The 12,520-nt window shown below is 35.3% G+C and overlaps 1 protein-coding gene across 1 annotated transcript in view; it reads right to left on the bottom strand.

Annotated features, from left to right (window-relative positions):
• Nucleotides 1–220: 220 nt before the first annotated feature.
• The window catches only part of Droj2 (DnaJ heat shock protein family (Hsp40) member A4-like), a 29,255-nt gene continuing 16,955 nt past the window's right edge, over nucleotides 221–12,520 (bottom strand). The window contains exons 4-8 of the mRNA XM_089102634.1: nucleotides 11,488–11,677; nucleotides 8,468–8,622; nucleotides 6,378–6,499; nucleotides 3,728–3,893; nucleotides 221–500 (exon numbers count right to left, since the gene is read on the bottom strand). Coding sequence (XP_088958760.1) covers nucleotides 341–500; nucleotides 3,728–3,893; nucleotides 6,378–6,499; nucleotides 8,468–8,622; nucleotides 11,488–11,677 — 793 coding nt within the window. The 3' untranslated portion in view covers nucleotides 221–340. The remainder of the gene's footprint in view (nucleotides 501–3,727; nucleotides 3,894–6,377; nucleotides 6,500–8,467; nucleotides 8,623–11,487; nucleotides 11,678–12,520) is intronic.

The following is a 12,520-nucleotide window of genomic DNA, read 5'->3' as shown; positions in this document are numbered from 1 at the left end:
CCTGCGGCCGTACAACGGGTAGTTCTCCACTACTTCCCGTCCAGTGTTTTAACAATCTGAGTAGGTGGTTTCCGATCATAACATGATCAGAAACGGTTCCAGAGCAATTTGTTTCTCTCATGGCTGTTAGATTAGGTTTAAACTTTCTGTTTCGCTAGTAGAATTTATAATTCAAACGAGACAAAATACCATGCAACTGAGACATTACTACAAAAATTGCTTTTAAGAGTACATCAATTTTATTCCAGAAAAAAAGGACCTGACAAAATCTGTGAAAGTCAAGATTTAATACGGATGTGCTAAAAGGGAACGCATAAAGATAAAAAGCGCGTTATCCTATCTACTGGGTTGGACATTGAACTCCTCTTGGCCCAGCTCCACCTTCATCGTCTGAGTCATCATAAGTGGGTCTTTGGGCTCTTTGCTGCCTTCTGTGTATTTCTGGGTCGAAGTCCTGAAGCATTACTTCTTCGGCGTCACCAGGAATCATTTCTTCTGTCCTACAATCCATTAATAAAAGTTAATGAAAATACACTGGCTGATGACAATCGAATAAAAGTCAAATAAAAAAAAGTAGAGCGACGGATATTTGGAATGAATATTCTGTAGTCATCTGTAGTTATAAAAAAGAAATTTTTTTTTATTAATTCTTAGGTAACCAGTCAACAAACCATCGTCAACTTAGTAAAGAGCGTGGCGTTTTTTTTAGTAACATCCAGCAACAATACTCATCGCTATTTTTGGTTTTCTAAATTAGACATTTATATCCTGTAAGATAATATAGTTTATCTATTAATAAAATATTTATGACTGGCCCTCAGACATAAAAAGGGCCTAATTCCAGTTTTCTTAATTTTACACGAGAGCAAAATGAAAATAAAAGCGCACAATGAAAGAATCTTTCCCACAAATCAGAATTTAAGAAACTCGAAACTTTAAAGACTGATTCCTAGTTAACTTTTTTTTCAGAATTTACTAGAAATGTCCTAATTGTTGAATTGTTCATTACTTAGAAGATATGGGACTTACGCTACTCGGTCAGAATTTAAGATATACCCATTTTGAGTAGACCCATCGATAGATCTCTTCGAGCTCATTGGAACTATGTGCTTAACTCATTTTCAAAAAAAAGTGGACTTAGACCCTTTTTTTCGAAACGCCACAGACATTTTTACTGCAGACATATTCAAATAGATACCAAAAGTGTCTATTTGACACTTACACTAATTAAATAATAATAATAAAAAAAAAAACATTCGTACCAAGCTTGGGAAAAGGCTCAAACATCTTTCATTATAAATTCTTAGGTAGGCGACATAAAATAAAAGACCAATTTAAAAGGCTCTCTGTAGTCTTTCACCGGCCATGAAATCAATGAATTTCACTATGCAACTTTAATTCTCGAAAAAAACTAAAGCAAACTCAATTTGCAGTAAATCTAGTTTTTTTTTAGAATTCTACAAATATAGAGAAATGTCATGAGTCAGTTTATTTGAAACAGTTGTTCATATATATTTGCTACATTAACTGGAAAGCTATCTTTCCTTCATTTTAAGGTTTAACATTGCTTTTTTTTTCATTAGAGAAACTTTTTTTTTAATTAAGAAATTCTTGGATTGATTGGCTAAAGTAAGGAATTCTGGCTTTTGCCTATTGCAATTATACACATACTAGAATTAGTACAATGTTTATTGAAGCACTGACCCAGTTAGGTACGCAGAAAATATGAGAGGCTCTCATAATATTTCCCATATCGTGTTTACAGAAAAGGCGCGATAATAATCCCATGGATATGACGAACAACACCCCCTTTAAAGTAAATGTCACATTAGGGTGAACAAAATGCAAGTTGAGCCATTCAGAAGCCAAATTAATTATCTCCGCCAAAAGGCAAAATATCCAAACAGTTTTTCGTACTAGTTCTTTTTTGGCTTTTAGAAAACCGGTTCCAGATTAAGTGCCCTGTACAGAAGTATAAAATGCCCGCACGACTCTTAAACGTAACAACGACGACATTGAGATCATATTGAACACATTTAGTATGATAATGGTCTTAAAGAAAACTTTTAACGGCCAAAAATTGTTTCAATCATTTTGGCTATTAGTGGAATAAATCAGCCTTCCGGCATGGTAGCGACTATATCCAGACGTAAGCCAAAAAAGAACATTTTCCAGGAAGTCACAGCATTGCCAAAACAGCATATCATCTTCATCACTTTAATAGAGTGCTCTATCATCGGGAGAAATGTCAATGAAGATACTTTAATATTTGTAGTTAAAGATAATTTTCTATATTAGAAGTTTGTTTGCAGCTTAAAACTATTTCGATTGAATAAAAAAGAAACCTTTTCAAATGGTCTGGGTAATGCTAGCCTGGCAATGGCACTAGTAATTTTTCACCTCCCATTAAAATTGTCTTAAAAGACCAAAATTTCCTTTCTTATCACATTAATGCAGCCTCCATTTATATTCATGGATTTAATGGTCCCAAAAACAGTGGCCTAAGTGAGTTTTTAGATACTGAACAAGGTTAACTAGACAATATATTCTGATAGAGACACATGTATTCGATAAAGAGTTCTGATCCTAGCGCAAAAATAGCCATCGAAACCAACACTAAATTCCTGAGATCTTCATCCTTACCGCATATGATATAAAAACAAGAACTGGTGAAACTGCCATAAGGATTTGCTCAACAATATATCCCTGACAATATAATATATTAACCGCAACCAGAAAGCGGCAACCTCAACGGGTTTGAAAACTGTTTAAAATCTGATATTTCAAGAAATCTGATCACTTTTTGCTGGACAGATTTGTATAAACCTAAGGGAAAGGCCAAACGTGTTGCGTGTGTTTATTTTTTATTTCATTTTTCTCTTTACTCCACTATTTTTCACATTGCTTGTGCAGTGGGTTATAAATAAATTATTATTATTATTATTAAACGAATGACAGGTCCCATCCCGCTATGTACACTTGCTTTTCTTATTATTCGCAATAAAAAAAAATTTGCATTATTATTTGCAATAATAATGCAATAACATTTGCAATAATATACAATAAAATAAATTATTTGCAATAAAATACTTTTCTTATCATTTCCCTAGTTTCAGAAATTGACGGGGTCACAAACAATGGGTTGAAGCTTTTAGCACCGTATCTGACAAATTCGCAATTAACCAACATATTGTATAGAATCGAAGCTCCGAAAACCATATAAAATCTGTTGTATCAACCCCGGCATCTCTCTGATCAACCCTGATTGACAGACTATCGGCTTTTTCTCTAACTGAATATATTTTGCTCTATAGATGCTTCATGTTCATTTCTTCCAAATTTACATTTATTAAAAATCAAATTTCACCACCCGCAGCTAATTTATAGATATTAAGCTGGTTTTTCAGGTTTGACAAAAATTTTCACAATTAAGGTGCATGCTCCCTCTCCAAGATAGGCTATCGGTTCTGGGGTCCTGTGGTCATAACGTTTCAATGTAAGACTCAATGAAGGAAAATTCCTACTTTCTAACAGCTAAACTTTCATTGTTTGAGAGAGCAAGAGGAAGGAGGGAGAAAAAGAGAGGTAAGCAGACCAATCAAAAAAGATATAGGCCTGTCACTCGAAAATTAAAAGAAAGAATTTTATGTTTATCATTTAGGTTTCGAATAAGCCTTTCTAAGTATAATCAAATCATCATATTTTCCTAAAAATAGAGGCGTCTTACCTAGGGGGAAGACATGCTTCAAGCTGAGGAATCAAAGCAGGATTAATTACATCTGGGAATTTCACGTTAAACTTGATTATTAATTTTCCTTTCTCCATGGGATTCTTGTTATGGGGCATTCCTTCATTATAAATACATTTCAGTCGATCCTGCTTGATTATTTCGCCTAAAAATAAATACAAAATTAACCAACTTTGCAACTTACATCACTTAAGATATCTACACTACACACTGTAAGCTATCCTTTCGCTTAGGAGTCGTAGAGCTCATCCGTTTTCTTTTATTAAAAAAAAAGCAAAAAACTGACATGTGCCAACCTTAGCCTACACTCGTTATTTTGCAAAATACAAGTATGTTCCACGACAGACGTTGCATGCAGTCAGCAGAGAAAATTGTATGCTTAATTTGTTGAGTTTATTCTGTTTTGTCTCAGGGATGGGGGTCTAACTGTAAGAAAGTTTAATTACAGAGAGGAGGGGGGAGGTTTTTAGGACTTGATAAAGTGTGAAACTTCTTCGTGTTCTACTGATTAAAACATACAATTTTAACATCAATATTTGAGGTACAATACAATTAGACACCGGCAGCGCGCCTATGAGGGAAGACCGGCGGCGGGGCCAAAACAGCGCGCCACGCCGCGCCGCCGGTAAGATGTCGAAGGCGCGCCGCCAGCGCGATCAATGTTGACCGCCAACATTATTGTTTTCATCAGTCTTTCTCAAATCACAGCTTAAATTTACAACAGATTCGAGTCTATTCATGAGTTCAAAAATTCACAAGTCGCTGGCTGGAAACTGGTCTTCTTCGTTATTCATCAAGAGAAGTAGAAATTTGGTAGAAACGAAATGGCTGTGGCGTTTCAGAACCCTTGCGAAATACGAGTAGTTGAAGTATCTATTAGCTGTGTATTCTTAACATAAATAATTATCAAAATTGGAAGTTTTTTTCATCGAGCGTTACTGCATACAAAACTTCAAATACCGTATCACGAAATTAGTCAGTTATCTGGGTAACTACTTTGAATATAGCTTTGAACTTAGAAGCTTAATTTTTTCATAATGCTCTTTGCCTATATCCATTTTGTCACCTTTAAAACAGTTGAAATGGGCGACTTTGATATTGATTGTTTTTTTTTTGCCCTTTTCGATTCCTAAAAAGCCTTCTTGTATTAAAAACTGATTTTTAATAGCAACTTTAAAAAAAATTATTTTTAAGTTTTTTTTGGCTCCTTTATAGAATATATGTCATGTAGGCTAAGGCTGAACTGCTTTTTTATTGCTTTTGGCTGCTCTTTTGGATATTATTCATTTTTTCTTTTGGGGAGTGACGCCACTTGTTATTCCTCTGAGAAGCCCTGATGGGAAATGATCACTTGGGAACACTTCATTAGAATTTAGGTGCTTTTGCTTCTAATTTCACAACGGCTTATATTTATTAATGATAATTTTGCATGAATTTGGACCGGTCTGTTTTGTTCATTGTTGGGTTTTACTGCTCTGTCCTAAATGTTTGTATAAGTGAGTAGGGTCAAGACCTTGTTATAGTGCTTATTTATCTCAATTGATAAACTAGGAAAAGTTCTTTTCTTCTTCTTTTATGTTATATATTTCTTCTTTTAATATGAAATAATTACCTTTAACACATTATATAATAATAATAGCCAAGGCAGTATATAGGATTTTCGTTCAGGGTACAAAAAAAAACTTTAAGAAACAAATGAAAATATTTATTTACGTTTTTGTTATGTTTTTACTAGTGGGATGAGAAATATGCATGAGGGAGTGGGGGAAAGGTTCAAGTAGCATGGTATAAACAAATACAAAACATAAACATAAAAATTGTCAAAAATAGAACCTGTAAGAATTTGTGGGGAAATTCTATCATTTTCCAGATTGCGGAGCAGAAGCACGGGCCCAGAGCCTTACAAAATCAGGTTTCACATATAAGGTCATGATACAAGTTCAAGTTCAATATGGGTTTCAATTAAAAAAAAAAATATAAAAATACACTTAACTCAGTTCTTTGTGCATTGATGCACGTTTGGGCCCGTAATAAGTGCACACTCTAAATACAGCGTGGCCTCCTGTCCTCTCCAATTTCCTCCCCAAACCGCCATCAAATAACAATAAATTTAACACAACTTCTCCTCCGCTCACACCCCTTGAAGTATCAAACTAAAATATAATAAATAATAATAATATCAAAAAATTCTAAACATAATAATAATAAAATAAATCTAGTAAATAAATTTTTAATCGTTTAGGTATTTTTTCACATTCTTTTTAAAGGAGCCGAGAGACCTATATGACTTCAGCTCTTGCGGAAGTGCATTCCACTCTCTAGCACACGCAATTCTAGGAGAAAATTCTAACCTAGCTGTCGGTGTCGGGGGTATATAAATGTCTGATGAAGATGTGTATTTAAACCATAGTGTATTTAAACTATGGATTTGTGATGCTAGTGTGAATAAGCCTTTAAATAGTGATGGGAGTGTTCCTGAAAAATATTTAAAACAAGAAACGGCGCAAGATAGTCTGTAAAGTGATGCCATTGATAGTCTGTTCGGTGCTGGGCCTAAAATTTGAAGTGCTTTGTTGTGAAGTGAGTGTAGTCTCTGTAAATACAATCCTTTAAGTTCTTTTCAAGTTACCTGGAATACATGTGAGCACAAGATTTCTATCATCAAGTGTTTTGAGAACCTTTTGGAATCCACAGAGAGCTTCTACAAGTTCCAGATCCATAACCGTCAACAAATCACTTCTATCTACGCGTCTGAAAGAGATGACAAGGAAATAAGAATTAGGCAAAGGAAATACATTCATCATTTCTTATTCAGAACCCTTCATAACTAATTCCCTCTATTTGCTCAATACACTTCTATAGGAACTTGAAACACCCATTTTATTTCCCTGTATATCGCGAACATCCCGCCTGAAAGTCCTACCCAATATTTTTCACATCAGTGAGATAGGTGGCTAAAACTGTTTTTAGGCTATTCATAAGGAAAAGGTCAGCAAAATAATATATGTTCAACCACACACTGATTCCTCACAGAAAATTCTCCCTGTGGAAAATCCCCCAACCCCCCAAAATTCTGGATGTTTCCCAATAACACATTAGAATTTTGAGAGGTTGAGAATTAGAGGATTGCAGCCGTCTTTCATCAGGCTTTTTGAGCCTTCCCCGGGCGGTTGCTTGTATATAGTTTATTTTGTAATTAGTAGTAAATAATGCAAGTCAAGTCAAGTAAATGTAAACAATGGACAAATTGCTTAACTTTGCCCCAGGTTGGGGGTCATTTCATTCCTAGAGGTACAGTTAATGGACCTTTCAAATATACTGAATCTAATGGCTATCTAAAAATTTTGATCGTATGTTTTTGGGGAAAGAAAGGGCTAGTTGCTCTCCATTTTTTTTTGTCGCTTAAAAAGGGCACTAGAATTTTTTTTTGTTCGAATGTACTCCTTCCCGATCTTCTAGGACCATTGGCTCGATACGGTTGATCCTGAAAAAAAAAAAAAAAAAAAAACGCACTTCCGTGATCTTTCTTTTGACGACTGTGTGTGTTGTGTTATTCTTAGGCAAAGGATCAGCTGGGCACTGAGAGCCAATACATTATCGTGCTGATCATTTACTTAAGAATGGCTCATATATAATCTTACAGGTGCAAAAACGTCAAAAGTGGATTTCAAATGGTGGTTCTTCAAAGACTATTCAAGTTGGTTGTACAACATACAAGTTGAAATGAACTTCTCCAGTCTAGGTATTAGGAGATGGGGCAGTTAAACCAGAATTATTCTGAATACAATTGCTAGAAATTTCCTTGATGTAAAATGAGTTCAAATTCTGTTAAAATAGTATTTAGCTTAGGATACACAAATTAGATTAGCACTCATTTTTCATTTATGATATAGGTTTTGATTTGTTTAGGGTACAAGGCAGGGGGTAATTTGAACTCGACCCCGTGACATTTCAAACTTCCTAGAATTTCTGGACAATTTCTATTCAAATTATCAAGCTTTTTTTTCAGTTGCCCTCTCCCAGGAAAAGAAATTCATTTAGGACTTCTAATTTAGTCTTTCTCTTTATTATATACTTAGATCTGACAGCTCGGAAAAAAATAATGTAGTGGCAGTGGGTGGCTGCATTGCTACCGTCGGCGTTAAATAAACCCAATCGTTTAATTTACCACCCAATGTGTACGTCAGGTGAAAATTCTATTCGCATCTACTGGCACGACGGCGGAGGTAAAAAGAAAAATCTGATCGGTAATAACCACCAGGTATGTTTCGGGCCTATGGGTACTTGTCTTTTTTTATCGAGTCTCTAATTCATCAAAACGCGTCTTCCAATAGGGTTTGCAATATGTCACGGTGTTGTTATAAAATAATTTATAAAAATAAGTCCGTAGCGCACGAGAACTATGGGGGAAATTCTTTCCGCAACTGGTAACAAGCGGAAAATGAAACATTAATTTCCTAATTTATCTTAGCTTAGTTTGGGATGTCGCTAAGACAAAACGAATATCTCAACAATATTAGAGGGGGGGGGGGGTCTATTTTCGTTTCTAAAATTGTGGCTTGTCAAAAAATATAAATCTTTCAATTTCTGAGTATGCTATTTGTATGCTGTTAGCTTTTATTCAGCGACTTTATCACGTCTGAGAATATCAGTTGAATAAATTCTAAATTATTCATACCTATTTTAACATAAAATAAGGAATATGGAAAATTGGCTTACTTATACATTGCATGCTCTTTTTCGTCAAGAACTATGATGATATCTCCAGGTTCAAGTCCTGGTTCTTGATCCCCCTCTCCACTAAAAGTAATCTTTTGACCATCAACCATTCCGGGATCCACATGTACTTCTAGGATTTTCTTCTCCCTAATAATCTATAAAAAAAAGGCAGCATATAGAAAAAAAAACTCATTGACAAATGACACGTCCTATAAAATGGATTCTCAATCCCTCCAACAAAGGACAAAATAGGGGCTTAAATACCGTTTACTTTAAACTCCACGGTTTCAATTCCACTTTTTTCATAATGCATCGAGAACGAATATTAGACCTAAAAAAAAGCCAAATCTTAAAAGATTTTAACTTTGCTGTTAAAAAAAACATCACTTTCGAGGCTTCAAATTCCCCTCCCAACCACCCAAACCAAGATACCCTACCCCCACTCTTTTCCCCCTAATAGTTGGTGCGTAGCTATACGGTAGTTAACATAAGTTAATTGAGCCTCAAGTGAGCAATTCACATAGATAAAGCTAAAAGAAAGGATTTAACAGCCTGTTGAAATTGTACTGACAGCATATATATGCGTCGTGTTTTATATTTATAAGATCAAAAATGTCCAAAAGAGCACTTAGAATCATAAATGGTGAAGGGAAGGTTCCGCATCATTATCTACTAAGTTCAAGCTGACTACTTTGGCCGAGAGAAGAAACCTCTTGCGCATTCGTTTCGGTACCAAGATCTTGTCTGCTCCCCGATTACGTTCCACCATCCCCGAACTCTACCTTCCCTCCCGTAAGAGACCATTCCGTATAAAATCACAAAACTCGTCAAACTGACTCCCATGTCCACTAAAAATGAAAGATATCCCAAGATTTTTGTTCCGAGTTTTGTTGAGCTGTATAATAGCCAGGAAAACTAGTCATGAATTTTATTGTTATCTATTTATTTTTTCTTTTTGTCTTTTAACTAAGTTTTGACTCATCTTTTTTTTCTTTTCTTTTTTTATATATTTTGTTTGGATTATGTTTGACGTGTCAAACATAAAAGGTCAAATTCTTTCGATATGATATTGTGTATACTAGTGTGTACTAGCTATTTGTGACGTAAAATTCAAATTCGGCAACCGTGCTGTGAAAGAATTTTTTAAATTCTACATACACATCTGCGGCCGTGCAGCATTACGGCCTCTGAAACTGGGAGGCTATTTAAATAGTTTTTCAACATTCCTAAATCAATTGGGTTTCTCCAAATTCTCAAGCGACGGCATATTGATCCTTTTGGGACTAAAATTGGTCTTTTCCACCACAAAATGGCAGGAATTAAAACTATGGTGGAGTTAAACTGAAGAGCTATTTGCTAGTCCATACTAAATACCTTATTGCTTCCAGTTAATCCAGATTACTGGTTTAGGAAAACAATAATATTCCAGTTCAGACTAAGTTTTGATTTCGTTTGTTAGGGCCACAGTTTTCGCATTTTCAAGTGTTTCTTTAGGTAAATTTTTGAACGGCTTGCTTTTTTAGGACTTTAGATACACACAACCTCCTCTCCTGATAAAGACCTATAGACCTCCCTCCTCCGCAATATGCATTGAGTCGCTATAAAAAACTGAAATAGTTGTCTATAATAACCAAAGAATCTTTATGAAATGTCATTTATCTTAAAGAAATAATGTGCGACTATGTGGTATATCGGTTTGTGAAACTTGGGAGCTACATAAATAGTTTTTTAATATCCTAAATATTCGATAGCATTTTTGCTCTCTTCAGACCAAATTTGATGTTTCGTAGCAGAAAATGGCATAAATCCTAGTTTTCTGTACCATGACCTCTTTTATTATTTAATAAGGGCACTAGAACTTCCGATTTTCCTTCGAATAGGTCATATCGGTAATCGCCCCTCGAAAATAAAAGCACTGAACGAACCCAACTGTAACCAGACAATTGAATTTTTCGCAATTCGTGAATAAGTTAGAAATTCCTGCTATAGGATGGTCAGATATGCTGTGAAATTGCCATTATAAATTCTCCCTTTTCAATGAATATTTTTCCTTTTTTCTGAGATTACCTGAATTTTATCGTGCAAAAATCCCTACAAATACAAACTTCTTACAAATACCAACATAGCTAGCACTTAAGCAAAAATCTTACAAATACGAACATTAACTAGCAATAATTTGAGCCTATTTGATTTTATAGAATTTTTTGATTGGCAAACAAATTTTAATTGGCTCAAATTGACGTTACTCGAACATTAGTAAAATCTCATTATGAACAGGCTCTAATGAAAAGCAGATCTTTTGAAATATACTTTAGTATAAACTCTTTTTAGTTTCAGCAACTACTGGAACAGGCCTCTTACTATCTTATTCTATATACTTCCAACGTTACAACCATGAACTCCGGTAATGTTACACTCCTGCATGGTTCCCTACTAAGCATTTACAGAAAAAACAACTAAATCTAACCTTTCGAAGTGTACTTGACAAAAATAGAACAAATGTCCGTTCTCTGTTGAGTATCTGTTTTCTTTTTGTCAAGTACACTTCGAAAGGTTAGGTTTAGTTGTTGTTGTGTTTTTCTGTGGACTGAAGATGATTTGGCGGAGGTCCTTGTCGAAATATCAGCTTGTTCTTCGTCTTCATATTTTGCCACTGGCTGACAAAATCCTCGTTTTCTCACCTATTTGATTTTATTTTTTCATTTATTATTTCCTTTCCTCTCTTAGTTTCATACGTCATGTATAGCCAGTGTGGTCGTAGAATGTATGAATAATGAGAGTAAATGTCGAACAAAATGACAATAAAAATCCCAAAGTGTAACAATCGTAAAAATTTTTCTAAAGAATAATTTAAAAAAAGGTAGACTGAAGAAGCCCCTAGCCAGCCGCCATTTTGCCAAAATCCACTCAGGGTTATAATCAAATAACACTTTAGCTTGCACCTCGACAAACTGCTTTGTATATACTGGATCAACTAACTTTGCTCAGTTCACCAAATTAACAAAAAAAATAAAACTAACCTTTTTCCCTTCACAATTTTTGCACCTATCTTTGGCGTCAATAACCTCGCCTTGTCCAGAACAATCGTGACAAACGCTCTGAATTTGCTGAACCATTCCAGGAGCTAGCTGCTGAATCCTCACCTGCATACCAGAGCCTCGACATCTGACACATTTCTGAGTAGCACCCTTCTTACCTCCACGACCTTCAACAATATTGTTTTAGAACACGAATACACAAAGGAACGCTCAGAATTTGAAGCATAATACACAACACAATACAAGTATTATAAGACAAGGGTGCATTTAAAGCCAAAAAAGGTCATGCAGACAATTCATTTAATGTACATCAGCCATCTATATTCTTCCCAATTCCCATAAAAAAGAAACTCTTATTTTAAGCAATAGGGTGAATCAGGGAAAGTCCGACACCGACCACCAATTCGTCTATGGTCCATTGTATCTGTGGGAGGCTTTCATATTTTCTTCCATATTAGTACCAGTAGGCAACGGTGCCATAAACTTCCGGCAGAGTTAGCACGCCTTCCATTCAGCAGGTTTTGAAGTTTTCGGACGGCGATATTTCAGGAACACAGGTAATTGACTTTACTTTAACTTATGCAGATTATCAAGTAAGTGATATTGAGAATTTTTTCGTTTCTTAGAAACTAGAAGATCAGGGGCATCTTCCTGATTATTTTTAAACAAGCTAATGTTAGTAGTTGAAGAGATAAGGAGTGCTGGTCTTACCCCTGAAAAAGCCCAGACATGTCGGACTTGCCCCCTATGGGTGAAGTTTGGCAGGGGTGTCAGACTTACCCCAGGTTACCAAAGATTGATATTTTAAATGGTAGAACAGATTCTAAGCTTTAGATAATAAGGATTGAAGCCAGTAGCCATCCTTAGATGGCTCTACTTACTTAGTGGATAATAGTGTTGTGTTGATCGTTCATGTATTGCAGTTCTGTGCCTGCTCTTGTTTATCTTTCTCCCTTTTCATTGTTTTTCTGTCTTAACCTTTACTTGTGACCCGCCGTGCAAAAAGTGGGGTAGC

This window comes from Artemia sp. Qi Xiang Cuo, chromosome 16 (assembly GCF_049724085.1).
Source record: "Artemia sp. Qi Xiang Cuo chromosome 16, ASM4972408v1, whole genome shotgun sequence".
Lineage (NCBI taxonomy): Eukaryota > Metazoa > Arthropoda > Branchiopoda > Anostraca > Artemiidae > Artemia > Artemia sp. Qi Xiang Cuo.
This window is presented reverse-complemented; position numbering and strand designations above follow the sequence as displayed.